Source organism: Macaca nemestrina, chromosome 6 (genome assembly GCF_043159975.1).
Source record: "Macaca nemestrina isolate mMacNem1 chromosome 6, mMacNem.hap1, whole genome shotgun sequence".
NCBI lineage: Eukaryota > Metazoa > Chordata > Mammalia > Primates > Cercopithecidae > Macaca > Macaca nemestrina.
Genome location: NC_092130.1, coordinates 90,323,982 through 90,340,069, shown reverse-complemented (window position 1 = coordinate 90,340,069; position 16,088 = coordinate 90,323,982). Strand labels below are relative to the sequence as shown.

At 38.4% G+C, this 16,088-nt stretch overlaps 1 protein-coding gene and 1 non-coding gene across 2 annotated transcripts; both read left to right on the top strand.

Moving 5' to 3' along the window:
• The first annotated feature begins 3,061 nt into the window (after window positions 1-3,061).
• Window positions 3,062-5,885, top strand: LOC105475022 (cytochrome c oxidase subunit 7C). Its single transcript, XM_024790773.2, has 3 exons — window positions 3,062-3,256; window positions 4,467-4,610; window positions 5,789-5,885. Exons 1-2 carry the CDS (start codon window positions 3,182-3,184, stop codon window positions 4,581-4,583), a joined length of 192 nt encoding a protein of 63 aa, XP_024646541.2. The 5' UTR covers window positions 3,062-3,181; the 3' UTR covers window positions 4,584-4,610; window positions 5,789-5,885.
• On the top strand, window positions 5,631-5,693 carry LOC112425476 (small nucleolar RNA Z39). The gene has a single exon (XR_003016535.1). It is a non-coding gene; the product is annotated as a small nucleolar RNA Z39 (small nucleolar RNA).
• Window positions 5,886-16,088: the final 10,203 nt, after the last annotated feature.

Sequence of the window (16,088 nt, the reverse complement as noted above, 5' to 3'; positions counted from 1 at the left end):
TATTGGTCAATTCAGTCACTAAGGTCAAGAAAAGGGATGTTAGACCCCACCACTCAACAGAAAGAGTTTCCAAAAAATTGTGGCCATCTTTAATTTCCCACGATGCCTATACAAAAATAGAATATTGCCAGATTTATTTAAACTTTTTCTTCCTTGTTTAGTGAATTTAAAAGAAATCAAGATTAGCATAAAACTCCTAAACTCAGACTACATTCATTAGTTAACTAATTTATTAATTGCTTTCTACTTAGCAATTAAGAAAAAACATATAGCAACTAGTATAAAATTTTATTTTGTGCTCAGTTTGGCTTATTGACAAAAAATGTTCTTTAGAAAATATTTTGAAATAACTATCAAGAGTGTGATCTACAGGTGGTATCTAGCCACTAATACAAAAGTCAGTAATCTGCCAAGAATAAGTGATCTCAGCCACTTTGAATCCCACTTCATTTTACCTCCTAACTCATCAGGAGCATCGAAAAGCTGCAAAGTGCATTTCTGAGTGTCTAGCACTCTCCAGAATACACCAGCTGCTACACCACCTTCAAATAGAACCACCATACCTCCCATACTCTCAATGTTTTGGCATGTTTGGCGCATCCGTCTTCATTATAGTGGAAGAACTATCACAGAAACATGACTCCAGAGAAAAATATATTTGAAGCAAAGATAATATTTTACATGATACAGCTAAATTCTCATCTACAGATTGGTAATGAGAAACTGTGTTTTACTCATGGCATCTAGAAGAAAGGCTAATTTCCTTAAATAGAGCAGCTATGCTACTTCTAGTTCTCTTTTTGTTGCTCCATAAAAAAACTACCCCAAACTTTATGACTTGAAAAAACAACCATTTTATTATACCACACAAATCTCTAGAACACCATTTTGGGCAGGAGTCAACTGGACAACTCTGCTCTACACAGTGGTGACTGTAGTCACTCAGCAATATTCAGCGGAGGGTGGGGCTAGGCCGAAGGGTCCAAGATAGCTTCGTTCACATGCCTGGCACTTGAGTGTAACCACCCTCCTCCCCCATATTTACATAGGTATAAACATATTTTTTTTTTTTTTTAATTTTTAACTTACCACAAAGTCCATGAGTAGGCAGACAATTCTGAAACCATATTCTGGAATCTCTGGCCTGCAGGTCCCTAAAGAGTTAACTCAAAGCCAGATACCCCGTGGAGGCTCAATTAATGTGAATTAGAAGCAACAATGAACCAAATCCACAGATAACATTACTTTACACTAGATTGAAAAGTATAATCCAGAAATATTAAGTGTGAAAAACTCTCTCAATTATAGTTAAATCAGAATCCTTTAATACGCAAAGGCAGTGAATGGAATGTTAAAAAAAAAAAAATGAATGTCACATAACTTCTATAAATTAGGTGGTAGGGGACACCAGTTATGATGCATTTCATGAAACCCTACTCAAAAATAAGCTACTTGTTGAAACAAAATATTAATTTAAGCGTTTTTTTTTTGTTTTTTTTTTTTTGTTTTTTTTGTGGGGGGGGCATGGTTGTTCTCTTCCAAAAACTGAAAGAAAAAAAAAATAGACAAAACAAAGCATACATGTTATGCCCTTTTCAAAGCAAACCTTGGGTCCTATTTGAATTGTTTCCTAATGCTCTATAAATGAGACACGTGAGGAAATACACATTCCCCCACAGATGAATAACATAACACTTAGGTTACTAGGGTCTTTCACAATCTAACCTAACACCACTTTCCCACGTTCATTTATCACTGGTTTCTTCTCAAGACCACCAGAAGCACACCTGTAATTGACAAATGGTGTTTATTATTCATTGCAGTAAGAGAGAGCATATATTGTGAGAAACTATGACGTTTAAGAGTTCTCTGTAAAATATTAGAAAATGCTTGTTGGATTTGGGATTTTTTTCCCCTAATATTGGCTATCTTCCTAAATCTTAGGAGGAAGGAAAGCTAGATCCAGGCTAAGACTGTAAAGAAGCAGAAGTCATCATATTAAACCAGATAGGGTGATGTTCGGTCATTTTTGTGGCTTGGACAATGTTTTATCTGTGTTCAGATATGATTACACGGTGATCATATTCTTTTCTTGATGAACACTGTCAGAGTGGTCTTGTTGGATGCTTTTGCTTGCTGAAATTGTGTACGTTCATTAGGCGGACACCAGTTCCCAGTCCAGGCTAGCTCCAGGTATCAGAGGCCGGTTTTCTCTTCTACTCCTCACACATGCTGTGTTCATACCAGACTTGAGTTTTCCTTGCCCTTTGTTCTTCTTTCTGTTCTATTTGATTCCCTTTATCTTTAGTGATCATTACCTTAGTACCTCAGTTTTCTTTCTGAAGTCCTTTGTGCTGCATGTTGTTTGGTTACTTGTGTTTATGCTTTGTTTCTTCAGCCAGGATCATTAGCACATATCTCTCAGCACTGGCAAAAGTCCTTGAAATCATTGATACCTAGCATATACTTTATTTAAAATAAAAAGAAAAAATAAAAGGAATGGGTTTATTGTCCTGTTCAATAGACTAGAGTACACGGAGTGAAACTGCTTCACTTGATTCAATAAAATCGTTTCCAGGCCAGGCGCGGTGGCTCACGCCTGTAATCCCAGCACTCTGGGAGGCCGAGGCGGGCGGATCACGAGGTCAGAAGATCCAGACCATCCTGGCTAACACGGTGAAACCCTGTCTCTCCTAAAAATACAAAAAAATTAGCCTGGCGCGGTGGCGGGCGCCTGTAGTCCCAGCTACTTGGGAGGCTAAGGCAGGAGAATAGTGTGAACCCGGGAGGCGGAGCTTGCAGTAAGCCAAGATCGCGCCACTGCACTCCTACCTGGGCGACAGAGCGAGACTCCGTCTCAAAAAAAAAAAAAAAAAAAAAAAAAAAAAAAATCGTTTCCGGTAACAGGCCCCCAGGAATCCTAGACCTAACCCTGGCGCGAAACTACATTTCCCACAATCCTTCGGGAGCTGATAAGGCGCCGCACTGTTCTGAACTACAATTCCCACAATCCATTGAGATCTCCGCTTTGACGCGTTTCCTCAAGGCTCCCCTCCATTTCCCATCTTTCCTTTCGGTCCTTGAGCACTGGGGAACAAGGTCGTGAGAACAAGGTCTTGGTGAGGTGCAGCCATTTCATCCATCCTCGGTCTGCGCCTTTCGCAGAGCTTCCAGCAGCGCTATGTTGGGCCACAGCATCCGGAGGTTCACAACCTCTGTGGTCCGTAGGAGCCACTATGAGGAGGGCCCTGGGAAGGTTAGTGTATAAAGGGGCTCGACTTCGTTGGGGGAGGGGGCGCTTGGCTGTGACTCGCGTACCTGAAAGGCAGCCTCCGGGCTGTGGCGAGGGAGATGAAAGCCAGGAACTAGGCTGAGACGCAGAGTAGCGTTTCACTTACCCCAGGGGCCAGTGAGGAAGCTGGGCATCCTAGCGCGTAGCAGCTAAAGGAATGGGTAGGTAGATCCGGAAGCTCTGCCTCTATCAACCGCCTGACGCCCCCTCCCCCGCCCCGCAGAAAGCCCTGGGATGGCTCCTGGAGGCCACGGCTGCAGGTGTATGGCTTAAAGCCGAGCTGGAGGTCGTCGGACCCGAAATGAAGGTCATTGGAAAATCATGAGGAAATCAGGGCCTCTGGGTTATGGAAGAGGCTTTGTAAACCAGCTGGCTAAGTTAAAAGTACTAACCCTTCAACTTCGTTAAGGCCGTGTTTGGCCTCAGGTGTAAATAACTTAAACCACTTAGCAGTCACAACCTCGGAGGGTCACACGAGGCCTAGTCGTCAAGGGCAGAGAAGGTGCTTCGTATTGAGAAAATAAATAAATAAATTGGGCCGGGTGCGGTGGCTCATGCCTGTAATCGGGAGGCCGAGGCAGACGGATCACCTGAGGTCAGGAGTTCGAGACCAGCCTGGCCAACATGGCGAAACCCTGTCTCTACTAAAAAGTACAAAAAAATTACGTGGTGGTGTGTGCCTGTAATCCCTGCTACACGGGAGGCTGAGGCAGGAGAATCGCTTGAACCCCGGAGGTGGAGGTTGCAGTGAGCCGAGATCGCGCCACTGCACGTCAGCCTGTATGACAGAGCGGGACTCAGTCTCAAAAAAAAAAAAAAAGAAAAGAAAAAACAACTTTGTATTGCACTTAAGATTGCTGTGTATCTTCTTCTAATGTGACTACTTAAGACAGCAGTTTTTTCGATTTTCTAAAATAAGAAACTTCTCACTATTTGACGTTTGAGTCCTTAAGACCATTACCTAGTGCTCAAGTAAAGCCGGATTGTTTCTTACGTTCTAGTGTTGTGTGATGAAGGTCATGGGATAAATGTTTAAAAAGATGTTATGATTTATGGCATATGTGCCATGATGTAAAATAAATATAACTAGCATTTCCTGTATACTTGTGTTTTGATTATTAAGCAGATTATTTGAGGTTCTATTTCGATTACTTTTTCTCTTTTTTTCCAACAGAATTTGCCATTTTCAGTGGAAAACAAGTGGACGTTACTAGTTAAGATGTGTTTGTTCTTTGGATCTGCATTTTCTGTACCCTTCCTTATAGTAAGACACCAACTGCTTAAACAATAAGGATGTTTCAGTTCGTCCATTTACCAGGTAGTTCATGGATTTCTAAGCTTGTTAAAGCAGGCCTTTTTATTAAGTAGCCTCTTCCCCCTCACCCAGAACACACACACAAATACATTGTTAAGTAGGGCTGATTCCTGAGATTATATGTAGGTGTGGCATTGGTGGAGACTAGTTGTAAACCTGTATAAAAATATTTGAATAATGGCCAGTGTTTATTGAACACTAGTGCTTATCAGGTACACTTTACATCGATATCTCATGTTCTCTAGCAAGCTTGTGAGGCGGATGATAGTAACCCCATCTGAGACACAAAGATGTTAAGTTGTTCAAGATCTCATAACTGGTATAATGGTGGACCAGGACTCTTGCCCAGGCAGTTTCTTGTTCCAGAACTCACACTTTTAAACTAGGTAAAACTCTGACAAACTGATTAATGTTATTCTATCTTAAACACTGTTACTACAACAGTGGCCGAGAATATGTCTTTTAAAACACTATAAACATTTCCATTTCTTTCAGAAAGTGGTCACTGTGCTCCCAGTTTTTAAATTGGCTTACAATACTTGTTTAAGTTATGAAAAAATCCCTGAAGATGAAGAAAACCCTTCTAGTGTTCCTTGATATATAAGTCCCAGATAATTATGCAGTTGTAAATCTATGCCTCACGAACTCAACCATGTTGGGAAACTCAAACTTCTGAATATACTTTCCTCATTAAGGCAGTGGTTCTTAAATGAGAATGATTTTACAACACAGTGGGGCATTTGGCAATGTGAGACATTTTTGATCATTCCAAGTTGGGGGCAAAATACCAGTGGTGCTGAGGTTGAGAAGCCTTGTGTCAAGGGGATATGTTAATATATGCTCAAAGGAGTCCTTCATATTGGAAGGTTAGCAGATTTCCTGTGAGTGGTTAAAATATTTATTTACCTTAATTGTCATCAGAGTTTCTCAGAGTAATACTATAGAACACTGGAATGATCGGAAAGACTGTCATAGTTTAGAGGGGGAATAACTTATCCAAGCTACTAATGCGGAAAGGTTTCGGTGCATGTGATGAAGCAAATCAGTATGAATGAAGTCATGATACTGTAAACGCTTTCTGATGTACTACTGAAACTAATAGAAAATATTTTCATGAAACTACATGATTTCTGTTGAATGAGATTTTTAAAATGCCATTAATTTCTGTTTTTATTTTGCAGATATGAAGAGCATTTTAAGAGATACAGCCTCTGGAAATGGATCAAACTCTAACTCATGGCATGCTAGATATGTTTTTCAATAAACTTATGACATGAATGCTTAATGCCTCTTTTTTGAAATAGGGAATGTAATACTTGGCCATTTGCCTACTTTATTAATTTGGGTAACATTCCAGTATTACTCTGAGATTTAGCTTATTTAATGGTGTTAAACTGAGGTTATATTATTAATTTTTTGATTCCCAGGTCAGGATTTTGTTGGTAATTTATGCAATAAAAGGGAAATACAAATCAATCTTGTTTATTTCTTTGATTTTTTTTTTTTTTTTGTCGTTAACTTGAAGGAAAAAATACTTTTGCTCTTGCCCTATACTTTGATATAGTAAATTATTTTTCCCATGATTGATTAATCATCAGGAAAACTATTAGTTTATTCCAATTGAAGTTCTGGATAATCAGGTATTTAGGAGCTTCATTCTTTTTTTGTTTTGTTTTTTGTGTTTCTCTAGGTCTGTAACCTAAAACAGAAGTGTTTGCCTCAGTAAGTGTTCTGGTGACCAGTACTAGTCTTAATTAGAATGAATAAAAGAATATTTGAAATGGAATATAATACTATGTAATTTGTAGTATAGTAAGTACTCCCTATTTATTCTGGTGCTTTCACTATCATATAGCCTAGTAGAAATGGGATAAAATGTAGTTCTGATTAGTAATTATATATGTGAATCGAATTTATTTTATAAGTAGTGAAATGCTGCTTGCCATTTAAAATGTAATGAAGTCATTACATTTTAGGACTTTGTATAAGATGTAGGACAGTAACTACTGAGTATTTTCATCTGCTCACTGTTGGAATACCACTGATGTTAAAATGCTGCAATAAAATAGACTCCAGACTGGTAGTCTGTTTGGCCTCCAGACTTTGGTGAAAGGGTGATGCTCTGTTTTTAAACCAACATTTAAAAACCTATTTCCATAAAAGTATATTTCTGGATTTTTTAAAAATTGCTCTGAGTGGTTCTATATCCCTTCATCAAAAAAAAAAAAAATAGCTGTGTAGGCCACTCCCCACTATATCATTAGATTTCTTATATGGCCCTTGGGTACAACTACTGATTTGCTAAAAACTTCCATTTTGATTTTTTTGTTTCTCACCTAGGGCCTCACTTTAGGTTCTTCAACAGTCACCTGATAACTACTTAATTATGGTGCAGCCTTAATTTATATGACTTTGCTCATATGTCTCTTGTACTTGTGTGTCATTGTTATTTGATTATTCAGTGGTAGATCAGGTATCCTGTATTGAGAGAGTTCCTTGTATGGAACATAAAGGTTTTTCATCTTTGGAAAAAGTTGAAGCGGCCAGGCAAGGTGGCTGATGCCTGTAATCCCAGCACTTTGGGAGGCCAAGGCAGGTGGATCACGAGGTCAAGAGATTGAGACCATCCTGGCCAACATGGTGAAACCCTTTCTCGACTAAAAATAGAAGAAAACTAGCTGAGCATGGTGGCGCATGCCTGTAGTCCCAGCTACTCGAGAGGCTGAGGCAGGAGAATCACTTGAACCTGGGAGGCGGAGGTTGCAGTGAGTTGCGAACGCGCCACTGCACTCCAGCCTGGGTGACAGAGCGAGACTCTGTCTCAAAAAAAAGGAGAAGCAAGAGTAAGTTTAAGGTTTGTTAGATGATTTTTTGTTTTTCTTGGAAATTATGATAAGTCTTACCTCATTGGATTGTTTTTGAGATCTAGTAAGTTATATAAAAACTTGTCTCACAAGTCCTAAATTTGAATTTTTTGGAGAGAATGTTAAAATAGATTAGGAATCAATAGTTATGGGTAGCTAAGTCTAGCTAGAGAAGTATTTGAGGGATATATGTGAGAGAAAAAACCTCTACCTGTCTTGTAATAGTACAGATGGTGCCACCCCCAAAAAAGGCTTCAGTAGGCTGGCTGTAAGTGCATAAGTTACAGAGGGTGTATAACTGCTTAGTTTCTGTATTAGGATTCTCTAGACAAACAGATCAAGAGGATGCACATAGAAAAAATTGTCTCATCCGATTCTGGAGGCTTGGTGGTTTGGAAATACGGGTATGCCAGCGGGCTGGAGACCCAGCAAAGGCAGTTGCTGGTGGAATTCCTCCTTGGGGGAGGTCAGTCTTGGTTCATTAAGATGTTCAACTAATTCAAGAAGCTTAGCCACATTATAAAGAGGGTCAGCTTTACTCCAAGTCCACTGACTTAAATGGTAAACTCATAATAATTCAAGCAACACTTTCAGAGAAATATCTAGAGGATTGTTGATGCAAATATTTGAGCACTGTGTCCTTGTTGACACAAAGTTAACCATAACAGTAGTTTAATTTTCTCTTTCCCTAAACTGGTTTTTAAAATTCAAGCCAATATTTAAAACCTGGAGGTCTCCAAAAAAGTCCAGATTCTCGGAAAAAAAAAAAAAAAAAATTACACTGGATGAACCCACAAATGCCCACGTGAAACTAATCAGGACCAAGTAAAAAGTTTGCACCTTTTGCATATGTTTCCCTAACTCGCTAGAATACCAGAATAGGAATTTTGGTCAGAATCCAAGATTTGTTTTAAAGACAAGTCACTATCATTGTTTCAATGATTAAGCCATGGCCACAGTGAAGGATGTAATTCAAAATGTAGGTTTTGCTGCAGGGACCATAGAGGTTAAGTATGTGGGCTCAGAACTAAGACTTGGCTGGATCCAAAGCCAGGATTGATAGATTCCTCATCTTCAATGATCTGTACCTCACTTTAAGTTGATACCTAATTTAGTGTAGCTGTGAAGATTAAAAATGAAAATAGAGGTAGGGCACAGTGGCTCACACCTGTAGTCCCAGCACTTTGGGAGGTCGAGGTGGGTGAATCACGAGGTCAAAAGTTAGAGATCAGCCTGGCCAATGTGGTGAAACCCCATCTCTACTAAAAATACAAAAAATTAGTTGGGCGTAGTGGTGGGCGCCTGTAATTCCAGCTACTCAGGAGGCCGAGACAGGGGAATTGCTTGAACCCGGGAGGTGGAGGTTGTAGTGACCCGAGATGGCACCACTGCACTCCAACCTGGCCGACAGAGCAAGACTATCTTAAAATTAAGAAAAGAAAATAAAATATACCTAAATTGAGGCAAATTTCCTTAAGTTTCTAGTGTAGAGTGCTTAATTGGAACAAGCGAGATGGGGCAAGTATAATGGGCATTGTGTAAGTCGTTAAAGTTGATCCCAGAGCAATTCTGCAATAGTTAATAGATTGGTCTGTGCTGCAGACACTGTGTCTTCAAAAGTGATGCCAGAATAATAGTGCTAAAATGCAAGTCATCATTTTACTCACTGTAAAACACCTCACCATGACAATGGTCACTTCCTTATAGTTTCAGCCTCATCCTAGCCATATCACACAGTTTTATGTACCACCTCCATGTTTTAATGTAGCTCAAGTGCCACCTTTTCTATAAAGTCTCCCCTTTTTATTTTATTTTTTTAAGAGATAGGGTCTCGATTTGGCACCCAGGCTGGAGTACAGTGGCACAATCATAACTGGCTGCCACCCTCCAGGGGATCCTCCTGCCTCAGCATCTGGAGTAGTTGGGGCTACAGGGGCTTGTCACTGTCCCTGGTTAATATTTTTTTATTTTATTTTTTGAAGAGACTGAGTCTCACTGTATTGCCCAGGCTGTTTTCATACTCCCGGCTGCAATCCCTCGTTCTCTGAGGGATTATAGGCATGTGCCACCAAACCCAGTCCCTTGCTGATTTCTCTTCATTGTCCATAACACACTCCACACACCCTGTAAACAGGCTTATAATTCAGCAGGTACTGTAATGACTGATTTCCTTATCTACCTTTCATACCAGCCTGTGATCTTTCTGAGCCCAGAGAGGCTTCTTTATTCATGTATCCTGCATCTATCATTTAGTTGGTGATCCATGAACACTCTCTATTCTGTGAATCCTCTCGATAATCTGAAGCCAAGAATAAAAATTACCTAAAAACAAATTCTAGGCCTTTTATGCACCAAAATGTATGTTTCAATACTTTACGAATAAAAATGAATTTTTCCTGGATAGTTGGAAATTGCTTCTCCCACCAAACATAAATGTATTGAAATAATCCAGTTGAAAAAAAAATGAGTTTAAATTTGCACCAAAATGTAACTCAACTATGTCACTACTGATATCCATCTGATATCTTTTTTTCTTTGCAGACAAACCCTTAATGAAGGAAAGTGTGTTTTTATATATTCCGGAATAGCCCTTTATCTTGTTTCAAGCCAGCATTTTAAGAAGCACTGGCTTAAAGAATTGAGCATTTTTTTTTTTTTTAATCTTGCGTAACAAAAGATGGAGCTCAGGAATTTTAGGTCCCTCCAAGTTTCTCAGCCTGTTTTTCCTAAACCATTTCTTCCATTCTCATAAGATGGCTGCTACAGTTCCAGGCATCCTATACAGACTTGACAATATCCAGCAAGAAAAATTACTGTCTTTGTTATTTTTCAAAGTGAAGAAAGCTTTCCTTCAGACTATCCCTCGTTAGTCACTGTCCAGAAAAGTGATAAATTCACCTCTGAATATAACACAGGCAAGGGAATAGCATGACAATGATTAAATTTGACCAATTAGCATTTTCTCACATGTCTTATGTGGGCAGAGTGGATACTGAAGCAAGTCAGAATTCTACCAGAAAGGGAAGAGAAAGTGGCTATTGGGTATGCAAAAGACACTGCCTGCTGCAATTATCCTATATACTATACTAAAAAGATGGACCAGAATGTCATAAAATGTGATAAGCCTTCATTTTAGTGTTTCCAATAAATAAAGACCACAGCGTAGGTCTTTAGAGCAAGCTATACAGAATAGAGGAGAAATACTGTTTAGGCTTTTTCTTTCTGTCTCCTTTCAATATAAAATATAAATAATGTGAGCTTTTATATGATTTATACTCTGCCCACATCAAAACCTTTTTAAAAATTTCATCTATTATCAAATGGTGTTTTGTTATCATAGCTATTGTAACTTTATAACCCAGAGGGAAGATAGCCACTTTCTATATATCTTAATACAGTGAAGATTTTTCAGTGAGTATGTAATTCAAATAATATATAGTTGATTTGTGTGGTACCCACATTTCCTTCCTTAACCTGGTATAGTAGTCATTAAGGCTTTTCATAAATATGACAGCTCTATTTCTGTACATATAGGATCAAACTCTAACCCCTTTGCTTTGACAATAAAAAACTGAGAAGTGATATTCATTACTTCTACATGAAAGCTCTGAAAGGCAATATACCCTTCACCAACTTCCCTTCTTCCTGCTACAGGGATATAGCCTCCATTAGCCGGGATTCCTGAAAGACTCTAAGCGTAGCCTCTTGTCAGATGTATAGAATGAGCAAGAAATTTTCAATGTTTTAAGCATTTGGGGTTTGGGGATCGTTTGTTACTGCAGTAAAAGTTGTCCTACCTTCAAAATACTTAAGCACTTCATATGTCCTTGAAAAGTATCACTTCTCTACTTCTCTGATTCTTCAGTCAAAGAATTATGTTGATGATCTTTTAAGGACTCTTCCCAATTTAAGTGAATTGTATCTACAATTGCAAATGTGGGTACCACACAAAAGCCTGACTCAGAGGTGGTAAGATCTCTTTTCAGCACTCTTCATGCGTGGACAGGGCCAGAATGATGGAGATGAATCACCTTGGGCTTTCAAAGTGGTTTTCAGATGCAGTATTGAGCAACTACCTACTAGTCATTTCCACCTTCTCTCTCATTTTCATGGACTCTACTTACCCATTGTACACTTTTGTAAAAATTGGAAAATGAGTCTCTTCTTCCAGAGGGGCACAGCATCATGCCAGAGCATTCATGCTTTCCTATGCAGTACCTCTGTATCATTGTAAAACAGTACAGCTGTATGTTACATTCCTGTACAGTCATCTCAACTTTGAATTTTTCGGATTATTCCTACCAAAATTCACTCCTCCTCCCCCTAGATTTTCCCAGCTCTAACAAAAGGTGGATAGCATAATTATTATGGGTTGAATAGGTGTCTGTATTTTTTAGAATAAGCTTTGTGTGTTTTCTTTGCTGGATTCCAAAACATAGTACTATGCTTGGTAAATATTAAGCTTTCAACAAATATATTTAGATAGATGAAGGTATGGAATACTAATCAGATTTAATAGCATCTTCAAGTTCAATAGCATTAGAAACCAGTCTAGGAAGTTCTGTACTTGATGCGTCCCTCTCTAAGGGGGACCAGGAAGTGATTGTTAAGTACCCATATATTGATAAATTTATCAGGGTTACATCTTAACCCTAATTTTCTTAGTATTATAAAAAAAAATTCCCATTCATTATGTTGTGAGAGCAATTTTATACCATCTATGAAACTGCCTAGTGTGAAATATTTATCCACACGCCAGTCCTCATACTAACTACCAAAACAATTGTTTGAAAGTGATTTTTTAATTTCCCCAGACAGGATATATACTAAGTTGAACCATATGAAATTACTGATATTTTACTTTTTTTTTTTTTTTAACCTATAGGATGGTAATTTCTGATGGTTCAATGATCATAGTTTCCCTTTTCAGTTACTGGACCACCCATAGAGTTCCTTTCATCCATATACCTGTTTTGGGAAACTGTGGATTTTACCAACATCAAAAATTGACTAATTGGGTTGTATACACTCAGTATATCAGAACTAATTCTTCTTAATCTGGGTACCATTATTTCATTACCAATTATACAACAAGATAGTCTGAAATTCCCAAATGTTGCCTTTTCCTAACAGTCTGCACTTTGGGGAATAGAGTTCTGAATTACACAGCTCTGAAATCCATTACTTTCAGATGCAGAGTAAAATGAGCTTACAGCAAGATTATGGCTTGCAATGTTTTTCATTGTCAGATTTAATGTAAATTATCTGGATTTTAGAAAAGGAATTCTAAATATTTCCATGTTTTCATAGGAAAAAAATTGACTTATTTTAAATCTAAATCTCCCCTCATGTCCTCCCCCCCAAAAAAAAAAATCGTACTGATTGTCAGGAAAATTCACTCATAACCTATACCTTTAGTGTAACTAGGAAATAGATTTTTAAATTACTTATCAATAGGAAAATAAACACTTGAGACCAGCAGAATTTGGTAGATGTGTGTGTGGCAAAGAAGAAAGGCCCTGGTGGGAAGTGGGATGGGTGTTATTCATGTGACAACTTAAGGTCTAGGATTGATGGTGGGCTACAGCACTTTACAATTCTTAGCATATGAATTACAGGAGCAATATTATATTTGCAACTACCTGCCTGATGACCTGCTAAGAATAGAAACTGTGGAGAAGAATACCCAGAAAGAAGTAATCTGAGAATGGGAATATGAAGGTTCAATCAGGTTTAGAACATTATTCAGTTTAAGAGATATTTGAAAACAAAATGCAGAAAAATTGTGTGTCCTGTTGTCCCTAATTGTCCTGTTTCAGCAATGGACTTGTTTCACCTGTGCACTTCGTTAGATTCTTTAGGAATTCTATTCTATTGTGTAAATGTGCAAAAATACGACACTGAATTTTTATATAGTGACTCAGAAAAAGAAATGAGAGTAGAAAATTCTTCAAGGGGCCAGCCAATGTGAAAAGTGCTTTCACTACTCTATCTCCATAGTTAATTTAGTTCTGGTCTTAAAATCTAAATGCCTCTGTATTCTAAGACCTGTGGTAGTCTTGTGATGTCTTGAATGCTTCGCACTTTCTCTGACATTATAAAATAACTTTATAGTGCAGTTAATCAAATGACAGTAAAAAAAAAAGTACTCTACAGAGAGCTCATTTTAATATTTAATAAGATGAATGCTGATCTCTAAAGTTGAAGGCAGCTCCATTTACATAGGTACATAGGACGTCAGTACCTCATCAAAGCAGTAACTGCCAGTCAGGAAACTCTATGTGCTCTTCCCGAGCAGTTGTTTGACAAAGACATATATTCATTTCACTCAATATCTATTTAACTCCTATGTTTAAGGTACTGTAGTGGCCTCTGAGAGAAACACTAAGAGAAGTAAGTATTCCCCATCTTTCAGGAGTGCAGAAACTCAGGAAAATATAGATGCTTATGCACATAAATTGAGTACAAATTAAGAAGTCATAAGTACTGGAAAAGAGGCTCAAAAAGGGCAACGGGGGCCGGGCGCGGTCGCTCAAGCCTGTAATCCTAGCACTTTGGAAAGCCGAGACGGGCGGATCACGAGGTCAGGAGATCAAGACCATCCTGGCTAACCCGGTGAAACCCCGTCTCTACTAAAAAAAATACAAAAAACTAGCTGGGCGAGGTGATGGGCGCCTGTAGTCCCAGCTACTTGGGAGGCTGAGGCAGGAGAATGGCATAAACCCGGGAGGCAGAGCTTGCAGTGAGCTGAGATCTGGCCACTGCACTCCAGCCTGGGCGACAGAGCGAGTCTCCGTCTCAAAAAAAAAAAAAAAAAAAAAAAAAAAAAAAAAAAGGGCAATGGGAGGAATGGGGTCAGGGGCTGGAAGCCTAGTTGAAACAATTGAAAGCCTAGTTGAAACAAAATTGAAACAATTTTGGAGTTCATGTCTTAAGACATGTGAAGAATTTGTGCTCATGGATAGGGAAAAGGGTGGGCTATACAAAGTATGTATTTATATATATATATATATATGTAGAGAGAGAGAGTATGTATACATATATAATAGTGTGTGTGTATATATAGTGTGTGTGTGTGTGTGTGTGTGTGTATATATATATATATATGGGGGGAGAGAGAGAGGCAGAGAGAGAGAGAGAGAGAGAGAGAGAGAGAGAGAGAGAGAGATGGAGTCTTGCTCTGTTGCCCAGTCTGGAGTGCAGTGGCATGATCTTGGCTCACTGCAACCTCCACCTCCTAGGTTCAAGTGATTCTCCTGCCTTAGCCTTCTGAGTAGCTGGGAGTACAGGCACACACCACCATGCCCTTGCTAATTTTTTTTGTATTTTTTTTTTAGTAGAGATGAGTTTTGACCCTGCTGGCTAGACTGGTCTTGAGCTCCTGACCTCAGGCGATCCGCCTGCCTTAGCCACCCAAAGTGCTGGGATTACAGGCGTGAGCCACCACTCCCAGCCCTATTTACATATATTTTAAGTGTATACACACATGGGTACGAGAGAGAGAGAGACAAGAATTGCATAGATTATTTCTTTATTGCATAGAATAAAGAAAAATCCTTAAGCACTTTAATGCTCAAGGTACACATTTTATTTATTTTAGAAATGGTTCTAAGCAAAGCAGAGCAATGCTATTATTCAGATATATGCATTAAATCTGAAAATCTGGAACATGAAGCCACTAATCTCTGGTTGTTATGACAACCTCTTTTGTACAGTTTGTAAGTAATTTTGATAGACTCCAAAATATCATATTATTAGAGGGAGTCTTCATTAAGACAAAATTTTGGACCTCAGTGCCCTGGCATTAAATCAATCATCAATCTGCAAATGTGAAAAACTTCCCAAGCAACAAACTAAACTAACATATTAAAAGAACTTAAAAAGGCTAAAAATCACTTGTTAAAATGTAACCCATTGGAAACAAACAAAAAAACAAACGATTTTTAAAAAGGAATGGAAGCAAGAGTTGGTATTTAGAAACATTTTTCAGCCATATTTGTTACAGTGTTCTATGGTCATAGAACTATTAATGTATTAATTTACATATATCCTTGATTTACCCTCAAAGATACTTTAGTCAGGTACCTAAATCTTTTACTCTTTGATGTATACATACACACATGCACACACACAGACATGTACACGTTTATATATATACCCACACATAAACGTATATGCATGGATACACATACACATCACGATCATTTCAAGAGAATGAAGAACAAAATTAATTAATCTTTGATCTTATGGGTACATTGAAAGTCTCCTGGAGAAGGGAGACCATGGCCTGAAACTTACTGAAAGATCATGACTGCACTTAGGATATGGTAAAGACTAACTAGTGGGCCATTTCAACTGATGTTTCATGAGAGATCTACACCAACATGATGACTGCCTGGGTTCAGAGACTCTAACTTGGGGCTTAAACATTCAGTTTTGTCATTTCATTTGTATGGGTTAATCAAAATCACAGAAGGCTGCATTATGAGAATGATAGTATATTGGGGTATACATGATAATCTCCATTTACCTTCTTAAGAAAGCTTAGTGAAGAGACTAAGGTAATATAAAAAGTATGCTTTGCTGTTATAGTCAGAGAAAATTTAAAAACATGAAA

Coding starts and splice junctions, on each gene's coding strand:
- LOC105475022 (XM_024790773.2), top strand. CDS start 3,182: ATGTTGGGCCACAGCATCCGGAGGTTCACAACCTCTGTGGTCCGTAGG. Junction 3,257..4,466: donor ATGAGGAGGGCCCTGGGAAG/GTTAGTGTATAA, acceptor TTTTTCCAACAG/AATTTGCCATTTTCAGTGGA.